General features: G+C 46.7%; 1 protein-coding gene across 1 annotated transcript in view; it reads left to right on the plus strand.

Moving 5' to 3' along the window:
- Window positions 1-15,767, plus strand: part of IQGAP1 (IQ motif containing GTPase activating protein 1) — a 260,699-nt gene that overhangs the window by 142,870 nt on the left and 102,062 nt on the right. Inside the window, exon 7 of the mRNA XM_040342541.1 lies at window positions 2,548-2,661. Within this exon, the coding sequence (XP_040198475.1) occupies window positions 2,548-2,661 (114 nt within the window). The remainder of the gene's footprint in view (window positions 1-2,547; window positions 2,662-15,767) is intronic.

Genomic DNA, 15,767 nt, shown 5'->3' on the forward strand with positions numbered 1-15,767 from the left:
TTTATTTCTGCAATTAGTATCCACCTTGTAGGTAATTATGTTGGGTCTTTCTATCAGTCCTAAGACATACATATACACTATATTGTCAAAAGTATTGGGACACCTGCCTTTACATGCATATAAACGTTAATGTTCTCCCGTCAGGGACAGCACCTCCCTCCCCTGCTGGGAGAACACAATCAGTCCACAGGAGAGATTAAAGAGGAGTTCCACCCAAAAATTGAACTTCCTCTTAACCCACTCCTCTCCCCCTTACATGCCACATTTGGCATGTCATTTTTTGGGGGGGGGGGAGTGGGGGCTTCAGGAGAAGGGGACTTCCTGTCCCACTTCCTCCTTCCGCCGAGGGGCTGCAAAGGCGATACGTCATATCGCCTTTTGGCAGCCCCTCCCTGTAGGCGATCACCTGGGACACGTGACAGGTCCCAGGCGATCGCCTGTCCAATCAAACAGCGCAGCGCCGCGCGCGCATGCGCAGTGGGTGCCTGGCCGTGAAGCCGAAAGCTGTCACGGCCGGGTGCCCACAGTGACAATGAAGACGCCGGCCGGGGAGGGAGGGAGTGGAGCGGACCCCCAGCCGGCGCGTCGCTGGAGCAGGTAAGTGTCAGTTTATTAAAAGCTTAAAAAATGGGTGGAAAACCCCTTTAAGTTGCAGGAAAGAAAATCGCTCAATTTCCCCATCAACACAGTAAGTGTTGTTGGGGGAATTGAGAGATTTTCTTTCATGCAACTTATCTATGGCTGGCTTTAGACATGTCACTTAGACATTTGAAATTATTAGGTGACTGTAATGCTAGTTGGTGCACTATTAAATGAGGGTTGATTAAAAACCCAACTGAAAGAGTGCAAGAGCATTGTTATTGCTGACATCTTGCCGCTTGGGAGACATCAACTGTTAGGTGATTTGTTTCTCTTTATAGATGAACTGGTTCTAATAGAAATGAATGCCCCTTTAAACATTGAACAGTTAAATACAAAGAATGGATATACTGGATCCTTTTAATTGTAAGCTGAAATCTCATTGATTAATTTGAACTACACTATATTTTCAAAAGTATGTGCCTTTACACGCACGTGAACTTTAATGGAATCCCAGTCTTGGTCCGTAGGGTTCAATATTGAGTTGGCCCACCCTTTGCAGCTATAACAGCTTCAACTCTTCTGGGAAGGTTGTCCACAAGGTTTAGGAGCGTGTCTATGGAAGCGTTTGACCATTCTTCCAGAAGCACATTTGTAAAGTCAGGCACTAATGTTGGAATGGAAGACCTGGCTCACAGTCTCCGCTCTAATTCATCCCAAAGGTGTTTATCTGGTTGAGGTCAAAACTCTGTGGAGGCCAGTCAAGTTCCTCCACCCCAAACTTGCTCATCCATGTCTTTATGGATCTTGCTTTGTGCACTGGTGCACAGTCATGTTGGAACAGGAAGGGTCCATTCCCAAACTGTTCCCACAAGGTTGGGAGCATGACATTGTCCAAAATGTCTTGGTATGCAAACGCCTTAAGAGTTTCCTTCACTGGAACTAAGGGGGCCAAGCCCAAACTCTGAAAAACCACCCCACACCATAATCCCCCTCCACCAAATGATTTGGCCCAGTGCACAAAGCAAGGTCCATAAAGACATGAATGAGCGAGTTTGGGATGGAGGACCTTGACTGGTATGCACAGAGTTCTGACCTCAACCCGATAGAACACCTTTGGGATGAATTAGAGCGTTGACTATGAGCCATGCCTTCTCGTCCAACATTAGCCTGACCACACAAATGCGCTTCTGGAAGAATGGTCAACCGTTCCCATAGACACACTCCTAAACCTTGTGGACAGCCTTCCAAGAAGAGTTGAAGCTGTTATAGCTGCAAAGGGTGGGCCAACTCAATATTGAACCCTACGGACTAAGACTGGGATTAAAGTTCATGTGCGTGTAAAAGGCAGACGTTAGGCAATATAGTACTTAAAGTCTGTAAATGAATGGTCCATAAAATATGTGCAGTAAACTTGTATACTTTGACTTTTCTTTCCAGAATAATAAAAACCCAATTTATTCTGATGTATAATACTTTACAATTTTGCAACCAACTGAAATAGATTATCGTTTGCAGATTAAATGTTTCAAAGCCCATTGTGTATGCATCACACAAATTGAAGTTGCATTAAAAAATATATATATTTTTTTTAAGGTGTGTTTTTTTTTTTTCTCTTTAATTGCAATCCATCAGCACCCTAAAATCCACTTGAACAGGGAGTATGAGCATTGCTGTCTGGAGTACAGCAGCTATGTTTATTTTCAGGTTGTTGCCGGGGATATGAAATACAGAGTGGTACTGAAGCCACCATTACACAAAAAAGTAACACCTAAAAAAACGATATTTTTATGTAACCTACCTTTTTACAGCGTGTGTACCATTAAGCAACAATTGGGCGTTTAACTATAGTATTGAAAAAGAATAGGAGAAAAAAATATATTTCTGGTTACACCAAGATCTGTTTTTGAAGATGTGTGAAAACAAAATATCTCATTGTTCTTTCTATTGTTTTTGGTGTATTTACAGCGGAAGAGATTGATATCATGAAGAGTGAGCTGGAGAAGTATGGCATTCAAATGCCAGCTTTTGGCAAAATTGGGGGAATCTTGGCCAGTGAGCTGTCTGTGGATGAAGCTGCATGTGAGCACAGACTTGTATTTTTTCTCATCATAGATGGCTGCTAGTATTGACAGTAACCTTTATGAAAAGCAAGCAAAATGTTACATATTAAGCTTTTTATTACAGTATTATGCATATATACAGCAGCGCTTTAATGCCCTGTTGCTGCATATTTTCATTGCTGTCTTGTTCTGGTGTGCGCTCCATCACCAGAACTGTGATTGAACTACAGTTTATAGTCCACTACTGAGAATCGGGAGATGGTAGGACAGGCTCCCAATGATGTCAGCATTGTGCATCCACTCAGTGTTATAGGATTAGGTACCCCTCTTACCAACCTTGGGCATCACCGCCTGTTTATAGCACTAGTTCTTGCCGACATAAATGGGTCAATATCTGCTCAAATTCGAGCTGTGGTTTGCCCCGCTGGCACCCTTCTGCTCTACAAAAGTTGATCTTTCAATTGAGTTTTGTTAAAGTAGCTGGTTGGAAAATTAGCAACCAAACAGTGCCTACATCCAATCGGATGCAGGCACTATCTATCAGGGGTCTCCAAATGCATCTGTAGGTATACAATTCTGAGGCGTTTCGACCCATATAAACAGGGTCTTCTTCAGAGGATTGGTTTGCAGAGATAGGGGGTATTGGAGAAAAATCTCTTGGGCCAGAGTTCTTCCAAAAGCCTACAAGAGGTCCAATAGGCTCCCCGGCTATTTAGCACCCCGGACGACAACAACGCTGAGCTATGTGCGGCTTGCAAGGAGTCGCGCTATAGGAAAGTCCACCTTAATCATGGAATTATGTAGCACTATCCATGCCATAGCAGTGGGTGCCAAAGTGGTTACATATAGAAAATCGATGGCTCAATGTGTGTGCCAAAGAGAGCCGACCAATTTATCTAGAGGTGTTTAACCACTTAAGCCCCGGACCAATATGCTGCTAAATGCCCAAAGGCGTTTTTACAATTCGGCACTGCGTCGCTTTAACAGACAATTGCGCGGTCGTGCGACGTGGCTCCCAAACAAAATTGGCGTCCTTTTTTTCCCCACAAATAGAGCTTTCTTTTGGTGGTATTTGATCACCTCTGCGGTTTTTATTTTTTGCGCTATAAACAAAAATAGAGCGACAATTTTGAAAAAAATGCAATATTTTTTGCTTTTTGCTATAATAAATATCCCCCAAAAACATATATAAAAACATTTTTTTTTCCTCAGTTTAGGCCGATACGTATTCTTCTACCTATTTTTGGTAAAAAAAATCGCAATAAGTGTTTATCGATTGGTTTGCGCAAAATTTATAGCGTTTACAAAATAGGGGATAGTTTTTTTGCATTTTTATAAATTTTTTTTTTTTTACTACTATTGGAGGGGATCAGCGATTTTTTTCGTGACTGCGACATTATGGCGGACACTTCGGACAATTTTGACACATTTTGGGACCATTGTAATTTTCACAGCAAAAAATGCATTTAAATTGCATTCTTTATTGTGAAAATGACAGTTGCAGTTTGGGAGTTAACCACAGGGGGCGCTGTAGGAGTTAGGGTTCACCTAGTGTGTGTTTCCAACTGTAGGGGGGTGTGGCTGTAGGACTGACGTCATCGATCGCGTCTCCCTATAAAAAGGATCACTCGATCGATACGCCGCCACAGTGAAGCACCGGGAAGCCGTGTTTACACACGGCTCTCCCCGTTCTTCAGCTCCGGGGAGCGATCGCGACGGAGCGGCTATAAACGAATAGCCGCGCCGTCGTCCCGGATCGCTCCCGCAGGAATCAGCCCACCGCACGCAGCGGGGGGGGGGTCACGATCGGACCCCCCACCCGCTAGAAGGCAAAGACGTATATATACGCCCTTCTGCCTGTCCGTGCCATTTTGCGGACGTAAATAGTCGTGCGGCAGGCGTTAAGTGGTTAAGTGGTCTGACCGTCCTTGGAGGGTGCTTGGGATCATCTCTCCAGAGGTTGCTAGGGGTAGGGAGTAGGGAGCAATAGGCAATTTCTGCCTGTTCGATAAGTTCCCACTGACACCATTGATCTTTTTAGCTATCTGTTAGGGGGTAGTTCTTCCCAAAGACCACAAGTGTAAGAAGCATTCTTCCCACTGACCATCACACTAATGTATCAGGAGTTGTAGATATGGTCATTTTTATCAGAGGTAAAGTTATTGCAAGGTATCCTCTGTGTTGAAAAGGTTGAGAGAGGGTGCGCTAGACCTTCCTTTCACAATTTGCTTAGCTTATTTGCTCCAATTAGCGAACTGTTTCCTTGCATGGAGTGCCTTAATGCAGATCACATCCGCTGGTCTGGTGATCATACAGCAACAAGCAAACTTCCAGCAACTGCAATAACATTTATTAAAGTGCTTGAGAGGTTCTCAGAAGCTCTGATGTTTGCTATCAATTTCTTTTCGCTGAACTCTGTTTACAGACCACTTGCTTTCATCATCTAGTTAGAAAGTATTTTTGGAGCTAATCATCAATGTTAAATATACAAATTACTCTACAGGCAGTTTAGGAAGTTTGCCAATTGTCCCTATTCTATGCATCCATTAGGAGAACAGTGATTACTTGCCTAGATGATGCCAGAAACTATCCAGGACAATGGGTTATCTGGAGCCTTCTGTTGTGTTTAAAACTACACTTAAATGATTGTTTGGAAGACTCAAACAATGGTGTAATAATATCATTTCTATTCCACTGCCGCTACATAGTCTTTTCCTGTTGTTGGGTTTTGTTTACATTAATGGCTGCCCCAACCAATTATGTAAAACTATGTCTGAAATAAAAAATTTGCTGAGTAATACGTTCAAAGTCATGCTAAAGCTTATAATACTAAAGAATTGCGGTAAATGTATGTAACTTTTTTTTTTATAAGTTGTAGCCTTTTTTTTTATTCGGGAGGCTTTCCATAAGTGTACAAAGTATCTATTGAGAACTGTAACAGATGAACCTTGTGTGAGAAGTCAGATGGCCAAGTTGGAAATGTTCAGCTACTTTCCTTTTGGCTCTCTCCGTTGAGAGGGACTACTTGTGGCATTGGGGGAGATTTACTAAAACCAGTGCACACAGAATCTGGTGCAGCTGTGCATAGTAACCAACCAGCTTGTTCAATTAAGCTTTGACAATAAGGCTGTGTTCACACTATACTACAGGACAGTAGTATGAGGCCCCGTACACACGACCGAGTTTCTCGGCAGAATTCAGCCAGAAACTCGGTCGGAGCTGGATTCTGCCGAGAAACTCGGTCGTGTGTACACTTTTCAGCGAGGAACCCGTCGAGGAACTTGTCGGGCCGAAAAGAGAACATGTTCTCTATTTCCTCGTTGTTCAATGAGGAAAGTCGGCCCGCCGAGCTCCTCGGCGGCTTCCACACTGAACTCGCCGAGGAACTCGATGTGTTTGGCACGTCGAGTTCCTCGGTCGTGTGTACGGGGCCTGACTTTCATCCTACTTTGCTTGGCGACATCGGTCCTACATTGGTCCTACATCCATTCGTCTTTCATGAACAGGATACTACTTTGATCCAATTTTGTGATAGTTTGACTTGTTCTTTGACCAATCAAAACAATCCCAGAGTGAGAGAAATTCATTTTACTGCTACTGTAATCACATGTCCGATTTTAAAAGTCTGATGGTAAGGACAAGGATCCTACTTTGATCCAACTTCACTGATATTCAATGGGCTGAAGTAGGATCAAAGTCCAACCAAAGTAGTACAGGGAGCATGTTCAAAGTCAGACCAACTTGTGTCGGACCAGTTTAGACGGCTCTCATAGGGAAACCTTGATTTTCACACGTCATGTGACATGAGCTCCCAATGTCGGAGCGTTTGTCGGACCAGTGTGAACCCAGCCTAAAATCTGGAAGCTGATTGGGTATTATCCACAGCTACACCAGTGCACCAGTTTTAGTAAATCTCCCCCACCATGGTTTTCACTATAGTTTTTCGTGTTAGGAACATAAAACAAAGTCTGTGTTGCGTGGGCTAATGTAAAACGCTTAAATGCCTGTTTGGCAAGCTTACACTGGGAAGAGATGGTTTAAAAGAGATGTATGGGATTTCATTTTTTTTTATTTTTGCAGATCAATATTTACCTTTTGTCCGATGCTGCATCTGTCCTCCGCCAGCTCTAACTCTGAGAACCAAGTGATCCAACGCCGCCAATCGCTCGGTTCTCAGGGCTCCGTAAGCAGAGAGCTGGTGACTGTCAGTCACCGAGTTCTGTTCTGCCCCCTCCTCGCTCATTGGAGCGCTGGTCTATGGAGAGGAGCAGCCAGCTCAGGCTCTCATCGCCTCGATGAGAGTCTGTGCCGGGTGGCGGTCCAGGCATGTGGGCGGATTGTCGCAATCTTGCCCGAGCCTGGGACAGCTCTGTGATGTCAGCGGACTTCAGCCCACTGTCTGCTGAAAACGAGTCACAGGATCGCAAAACGAACTGCACTCCCGTTATCTATAGGAGGCGTTTAGCCAAACAAGCTTTGGCTGTACTTCTTTAATTTTTACCAGTTCTGGCAGTGATGTTCAATAAATGGCCCCCAAGAGTCTGAAGGTGGGTAAACCTAGATGTGTGACCACTAGCCCTTCCAACTGATAGAGTGGTTCAGTGTGTAATTCTTTGTACACCCATTTTTCAGTCTAAATATGACCAAATTTGGGCCAAAATATTACATTCTATTCCCCCTAGAAAAGCCTTTCCTGGCCTTTTTTTTCAGGGAAAGCCCTGCTAAAAACTACTGTATATCTACAGCGCACGTTACATCAGTGTGATGGTCAGTATGGAAGGACATTACAATTGTGGTCAGTAGGAAGACCTTTACAGATAGCTAAAAAAAATCAATGGTGTCAATAGTTTATGATCTGAGAGGCATAAATTGCTCTAGGAACCCCCAGCAACCTCTGGAGGAACCCTAGATGATAAAGGCTGACCTAGAAGCAATTCATTTGTTCACAATGACATTCCCAATTGTGGTTCTTTGTATCAGATGTACTGTATTGAAGCATAGTAAAGGAAACCTTGTCATGAGAGAAATACAGGATCTCCTATTGCCAACTTCCTTCTAAAAATGCTAGTTAAGTGTTTTTTGTTGTTTTTGAGCAAATACCTTCACTGATGTGGAACAATTCTGTAGATTAGGGAAGTCAAGGAATGTGGACGTCCAGGAATGTGGACGTCCTATCTGTAGGCTTGTCCATGTCAGTGTAGAAACACGAGGGTTGGCATGACATCCAGACAGCTAGTATTTTCAGAAGGAGAGGTTAACAAGTGGGAGAATTTCTGGTTCTCCTATGGCAGGTCTCCTTTAGGACAGATTTTTTTCCTAAATCTGCACCCCATTTAGATCCTTTTTTTTTGTTGTATAATAATTAATAAATATCATTGTTTGGGTGTACGTGCTCCTTAGCTAACCAGATCAAGTATATATTCAGAGTTGGACCATGTCTTTTAAAGGGGTTGTTAAGGAAAAAATATTTCTCTTATCGTCCATGGACGGACACAGCTCCTTAAATCTTGACAAGTGGGTTATGTTCCCTGTTTACAGGAGAGGACTAGGCAGAAACATGTTAAATAGTTAAATACATGTTACATTAACAGAGTTGAACAGCCCCGCCCAGGGGGCGGTCCCTCCAGACATAACCCTCCTCACTGCAGCTTGCAGCCTCAGTTTCGTTCTGCCTAGCAAAGGAGAAGGACGTATGGCTCCCTTTGGGCCCAGCGCCCTGAGGAGAAATTTTATTTTATTTTACTTTACTTTTTCTTGAAGAATCTTCTTTCAACTGTTGGCTGAGAGACAGGCTGGATAATATAGATCCTTGTAGTCTACTCAGTCCGACCAGCAAGCGTGGGCACACCTTTGCAAAGAGGCTTGGTCTGCCACGCCATACCTCATGACTCCTGAGGTGGCCGGTGAGCTTTGCTCCGAGGTCCACATATGACTGGGCTGTGGTGTTGTCTCACTCACAGTGGACCGGGCCGACAGCTACCTCCATTTCGGTTGTAGTTCTGTCAGGAATGCGTCAGCGAGTCCTCGCTTGGACGGGTAAGTACAGTCCCTCCTGCTTCGGTGGGTTGGTACAGCTGGGCATTCCTGGGGTTCGGGGGTCCCTTCCCCTTACTTCCCTGCTCCTTTCCCTTGCTGCATTGCTAACATTGCCGCTGTCAGGGGGGAGGGGGCCTTCCTGAGGGGACTGTGTTATCTGGCCTGTGTTTTTTCTTTTTTGTATTGGGCTTTCCTGTGGTAAAAAGCCCTGTGATGAGCACAGATGTTTATGATTATACTTCAGCAGTCGCTGACTGATTGGTGACACCTGTAACGGTTTTGCTTTTTATGCTGTATCTGTGTCTTATCCTTAAATAAAACAGCCCTAGGAGGCTTTTCCTGTTTAAACACAGGTCCCTGCAAAAGTTACCTCACGGTTCTTTTCCTCTCACAGGCAGCGCTGGGCAGTCTCCTCCTGAGGGAGTCCCCTGGTTACCCCTGGTCAGCGCAGCAAGTGGGTGAGAGGCCCTGAATAGGGCTCTAGGAGCTTTTGTCTATTTGTATGGACAGGTGTGCATATTATAATACACACTATATGTAAATATTGGAGTCAGTATCTGGGTCCTTCCCCACATGCTGGTGGTGGCAGCAGGTGTTAGCACCTGTGATTCCCACAGAGTTTTTATTGTTAGTCCTGGACACAGTTTGTGCCAGGGTGGGGGTGGACTGCGGGCGGGCGGTAAAAGAGTGCCCCCTTCCCCCGTTATCCCCTGGGGAATGCTCTGTTATGGAGCCATGGACTAGGTACCTAGTTAAAAAAAAAAAAAAAAAAAAAAAAAAAAAAAGGCAGAATAAGGCATTTATGGGTGCGCTTTTTACTGCTGCAAGGGACTCTCCTAAGCTGCATAGTGCAGCTGGGTTTCCGCCGAGGGCTCGGTCTTTTTTGGATCACACAAATCAGACCGCTGTGTAGGTTTTTTCCTTCTGTGCCCTTCTTTGATAATTTCTGAGATGCGGAATGAGAAAAGCCACTGAGGGCTTTTGTAGTCCCTCACCGCCGGGCGGGAACCCCCGCTTGTATGGATCTGACTGATAGAAGATCCGAAGTACTGACCCGTTCCATGTTTACCATGCTGGGGTCTGGCTTGCGGCCTATTGTGGCCACTACACTGGGGTCTCAGTGGTCGCTGGCGCTATTTTTTGGGAGATTTTTCAATTACATTGAAAACTCCCATTGGCGCCCATTTTGTCGTAGCCACGCTATGGCGCAGCTTACATTGTGCTGGCCATTTTCCTGTGGCCGCGTTCTGAACGCTCGGCGGCCATCTTGGAGTAGTCCTGACCCCTAGTGCTGTATACAACTCACAGAGTGAGCATTTTGCACTAGACAGTGGAGGAGCACCGACTCTCTCCTGAGGGTATTAGCCTAGCGGACCAGCTGGTCCAGGGCCTCATATAGGTCTGTGATGCTTCATTGAATGCTGCGCCCTTGTTATCCAGGGCGTCTGTTTCAGAATGGTTTTATGCACACGGTGGTGTAGTGCTTAACTCCATTACTTGGCAGCAAAAGAGTCATTGGTTCGAATCTGCACACTGACGCCAATCTTCACACTGACGCCAATCTGCCTGGAGCTTGCATTGTCGCTCCCTGTGTCTGCGTGGGTTTCCTCCGGGTACTCCGGTTTCCTCCAAAGACATGTGTGCATACACCTACATAATATACATACACACTATGTGTGTGTATTATTTAGGGGCAACCCTCCCAGGCCGTCAAAGGCCCAGCTGGGGGACTAATCTGTCCCTGGGTGCATAAGCCGATCACGCCGGCACCCAAATCCTGCCAATGTATATAGCCTTCCCTCCCTGTCTCTAGGTGGGAGGGGCGGCTTGCAGGTTCACAATTCAGTGAAACCTCCCTGCTCTCCGACTAGTGGGTCTGCGAGGTGGTCTCTTCGGAGTACTAGATAGGGTTTCCTCCTATCCACAGAACAAAGTTCTGTCCTTGTGTCTTCCCCTCCCGGCACGTCGGTCTGCCTTGGGCAGTGTGGGATTTGCTAAGCTGCAAGGTAATTTTACCTTTCCTGCAGGACGAGAGTTTTGGGGTTTTCTATGGGCCTCAGGCCCTAAATACCTTTGTGAACGTCGGGTAGTTCCGCATGGAATCCATTTGTTCGGTGGTAGCTGTGCTTCATCCGGGGGATGTCCTGACGTCCTCGGACATCAGGGACGCATACATGCATGTCCCGTTTTGCACATGTCACAGTGTTTTTTTCTGTGCTTCGTGATGAGAGAAGGGTCTCTGTCAGCCTGTGGCCCTCCCTTTTGATCTGGCATCAGCACCATGGGTTTTCAGCTAGGAGCTCGCACTTATTTGAATTTTGTTGGGACAGCGAGGCTTTGCCTCATTGGCTACTTTGACGACTTTCTTCTGAGAGCAGCTTCTGTCTCCGACCTAGTGGATGGGTTATTCCCATTCAGACCCTCCGAAGATTCGGGTGGATGTTAAACGTTTAGGCCAGAAAGTGTAGCTCAGTGGCAGCAAGCCTGCCCTATATGTGTGCGACCCAGGGTTCAAATTATGGGCATGCTAGGTTCCGACTCAGCGTTGGAGTATCTAGTGTTGATCCAGACTCCTCAGTGGCAAAGGTCCTTCTTCCCCTGGAGAAATTGCAGACTCTTCAGTCTGCGGAGAAGGTATTGGCATCACGCAATCGGTCTTCTCTCCGGGCGCCTGCTGGTTTGGGGTCTGTGGGTAGCCTCCTTCAAGGTGGTACTGTATGCCCAGTTCCACACCCTGGTTTTCCAGTGGAACTACTGTCCAGGTGGTAAAAATCTCTTGTCTCTGAAATCATTGGATTCCTGTGCGCCACCTAGTCAGAGTCTCTCTGAGTTGGTGACAGAGATTCCCGACTCTTCGGTCCGGGAAGTTGTTCCTTCCTTCCAGTGGTCGGTGTTTACGACGAATGCCAGCTCACGGGTTGTGAACCTGGAGGTTCACAAAACTGGGGGGTCCAGTCGGCCCTGAGTCGCTGGACTTGCGTGGACCTATGACCACACCTCCTTGAATGTGTCTGGTCTCGGTAGCTACCCAGGGTCGGGCCTGGCTAGTGCCTGGTGGAAGACCGCCTGGGAATGCCAGGTGCTGTCTACTGTTCATTGTCCTACTATTTTAGGCGATCAGGCTATGCTTCTCCTTGTGGTCGACCGATCTGGTTTCAGCCGGACAACGCCACGGCCGTGGCTTCAGTCTACCATCAGGTATGCCGGCAGGCAGACTACTGGAGTCGCCAGATGCTGGACCAGGGCGACTGGTCTTTGTGCTTGTGGTGTTTCGGCTCCCTTGCAGGAGGTGAGCCTCACATGGCATGGATCTCCTGGCAGCTTGTCTCCGCCGCAAGGGTGTCAGTTAGTGGCCAGGTCTAGTGATCTTGTACAGACGCGTCAGTCGCGCTGGTGGCCCTGTGTTGTCTGTATCGGTGATTTTTTGCCATTCCTCCATGGTAGTTGCTTCCTCGGCCGCTCCACAGAGTGGATGCTGAGGAGATCCCGATGATTCTAATCGCTCCAGATTAATCTCGGCGTCCTTGGTACGCTGATATCGGGCGCCTGGTAGCGGAGGCACCCTGGCGATTGCCAGGGCAGGAGGTTCCTGTCTCAAGGTCCCATACTTCCTCCTGTTGTACAGTCACTGACTTGCTTAACATGGTTATTGGAAGCCAGACTTTAGGTGACCAGGGTCTGTCTGACTCGGTCATCTCAACAGGGCACCGTAGTCTTCTTCCGGAGGATCTACCGTCGCACCTCTCTTGGTGCGAAGGGATGGAGTGACGTCCACGGGCGTACTTTCGGTGTCCAGGGTCCTGCTGTTTTTAAAGCTTGGATTGGATCTAAAAATTGCTTAAAGCACCGTTTGGGGGCAGATTTCAGCCTTGGCTGTGTTCTTTTAGTGGCCTTTTTGCGGCCCGTTCCCTGGTGGGTCCCCTTTTTTTGTGTGCAAGGGGTTTGTCATATACTTTCCCCTCTTGGCCCATCTCTTCCCCCATGAGTTTTGACTCTGGTGCTCTCGGTTCTTCAGGAACCTTCCTTTTGGAAACATCAGAGATTTTCTCTTGACACTATCTCAGAAGGTGGCCCCTTTAGTGGCCTTTACCTCTGTTAGAGGGGTTTCTGAGTTGGCGGTCTTGTCTTGCAAGCCGCCATGCTTGATCCACCATAAGGATTAGGTGATGGTGCGCCCGCGACCTTCCCTTCTTCCGAAGGAGGTTTCGGCCTTTCATACTTTAGGCGTGGTACGCGCTTTGCGGGTATACCAGCCTACTACGGCTCCATTTCGGAGCTTCTGACTCTCTTTTGTGTCGGTGTCTGGTCCACAAAAGGGCCTGGCGGTCTCGTCGACCACCATTTCTCGGTGGATCGGGCAGGCCGTCATACAGGCCTATGCTCCTAAGGGCGGGCCCCCCTTTCCGGTCACGGCACTTTCGACCAGGGCAATTGGTGCTTCCTGGGTTTTTTTTTTTTTTTTCCCGACATCATGCGTCGGTCTCACAGGTGTGCGAGGCGGCGATTTGCTCGTCCGTTCACGCTTTTTCCAGAATTTACATGGTTGCTGTGAGTGCATCTTATGATGTTTTTTTCAGCCGCTAGTTTTTGCCGGCGGCTGTTTAAAGTTGCACCTCCTCCGTTGAGGAGCTCTGCTTGTTTTGGGGTGAAGTTAAAATTGTTTTTACTGATATATTTCCCACCCCTCGTTTTTTGACACTGCTTGGGGACGTCCCACTTGTCAAGATTTAAGGAGCTGTGTCCGTCCATGGACGATAAGAGAAAATAGGATTTTTTGTACTCACCGTAAAATCCTTTTCTCTGAAGTCCATGGACGGACACAGCTCCCACCCCTCCTTTTTAGGTTTGTACTGCTTGTTACGAACTGAGGCTGCAAGCTGCAGTGAGGAGGGTTATGTCTGGAGGGACCGCCCCCTGGGCGGGGCTGTTCAACTCTGTTAATGTAACATGTATTTAACTATTTAACATGTTTCTGCCTAGTCCTCTCCTGTAAACAGGGAACATAACCCACTTGTCAAGATTTAAGGAGCTGTGTCCGTCCATGGACTTCAGAGAAAAGGATTTTACGGTGAGTACAAAAAATCCTATTTTTTTCATAATAAGCATCCTTTACCTGCAGACATTCCTCTTTTCACTTCCTCATTGTTCGTTTTTGCTCAGAAGTTGCTCTATTTCTTCTCTGTTCTGTTCACTTCCTGCTTGTCTGATTTTACTGACCACCGGAATGGGAGGCTTTACTGCGGTGGTCAGTGACGTGCTCACCCCCTCCTGGGAACTACATCTGTGTGGCAGGACGCTCTCTACGTGTTAGAGACTTCAAGGAGGTGTGAATTACTGGGCGTGCCGCAATGCATACTGGGAAATGTAGTTCTTACATGAACAAGCGATGCAAACCAGGAAGTGAATGAGAGAACAGAAACTAGAACGCCGGAGGGGATATAGATGAAGGAATTTAATAGGTATTTACTTGTTTTTTAACAGAATCATTATACTATTCTGTCTGTCTACCTTGCAGACATCACCTTTAGGCAAAACATTTTTTTCCTTTACAAGGATTACTATTATTAAATGCTGTCAAATGAATGAGAACTCTTAGGCCTTGTACTCACGGCAGGACATGTCCGATGAAAACGATCTGCAGACCGTTTCCATCGGACATGTCTGGCCGGGGACTGCCCGGGGACTTCTGTTCGATGGCTATACACACCATCGAACAGAAGTCCGCGAGTAAACAATACGAGGGGCGTGTCCGCAGTGTCGCCGCGTCGATGACGCGGTGTCGCCGCGACAATGACGCGGCGAAGTGGGCGGCCCGCCTTTAAAATGCTTCCACGCATGCGTCGAAGTCATTCGACGCATGCGAGGGATGGCGGGCGGCAGGACATGTACGGTAGGTCTGTACAGACGACCGTACATGTCCGGGCGGACAGGTTTCCAGCGGACTGTTTTAAAGCAATGCCAGGAAACAGTTGTCCGCTGGAAACCTGTCCGATCCGCCCGAAAATGGTCCGCTCGGGCCTACACACGGCCAAACATGTCTGCTGAAACTGGTCTGCGGACCAGTTTCAGCAGACATGTTTGGTCGTGAGTACGGGGCCTAAGGCGGCCCATACAGTAGTATTTTGGTGGAATCACTCTTGCTAAACCTTTGTATTCCAACAAGATGGTTGTACAGAAGTTGATTGGTTGACTTCTGTACAACCAGCCAGCCCATGCATGGATTTAAATTCAGCCGGTCCCTGCTGAACCAGATTAATTTTGATCCATGTATGACCATCTTTAGTAACCACATTGGTAGTGTTTTTTTGAGGACGATCTGTCTTCTGTTTGGGTCGTAAAGCAGACCTTTCAGTGCAACCTAATACATAAATGTCTGAGCCCTGTCCCCCACATTTCCCCCTTCCTGCATAAATCTCCAGCTAACTGTTGGTTCAAAATTTACCTGTAAAGAAAATGTTGGATCTATACTTGTCTTACACATCATGTTTTGCCTGCGGAGCCTAGATGAGGGTGACATGCCAGTCCTTTCATCAAGATCAGGGGGTCTCAAACTGGTGGCCCTCCAGCGGTTGCGAAACTACAAGTCCCATGAGGCATTTTAAGGCTGACAGTTACAAGCCTGACTCCCACAGGCAGACGCATGATGGGACTTGTAGTTTCGCAACCGCTGGAGGGCCACCAGTTTGAGACCCCTGATCAAGATCCTGGGGAAAGCCGAGCATCCTGAATACCACCAGAACATACTCTTTTAATCAACTGGAGTGTCTTGCGAGATTTTGGGCTTTCCAGCATAGTGGTAGACGGGAGTAAGGCAAGTATAAATGTAACTTTTTACTTTACAGGTAAATTTTGGTCCTACTATTAATAGGCGATTTTTGCAAAGAAGTGGGCCCAGAGAGTATATACAGACCCTGCATTGCACTGCAGGGTCCACTTTAAGTCTTTGCTATGACTTGTTCAGAATTTTTGACTGTAGCCATATACTTTATTGCTATTTCTTCTTCTTCTTTTCCTGTCCGTGTTTCCAGACATAAGGATGCTTTTAGGCCTTATGATTCATATGTACAGTAATACAGCAGGTGTTCAGAT

This window comes from Rana temporaria, chromosome 3 (genome assembly GCF_905171775.1).
Source record: "Rana temporaria chromosome 3, aRanTem1.1, whole genome shotgun sequence".
NCBI classification, from domain to species: Eukaryota; Metazoa; Chordata; class Amphibia; order Anura; family Ranidae; genus Rana; species Rana temporaria.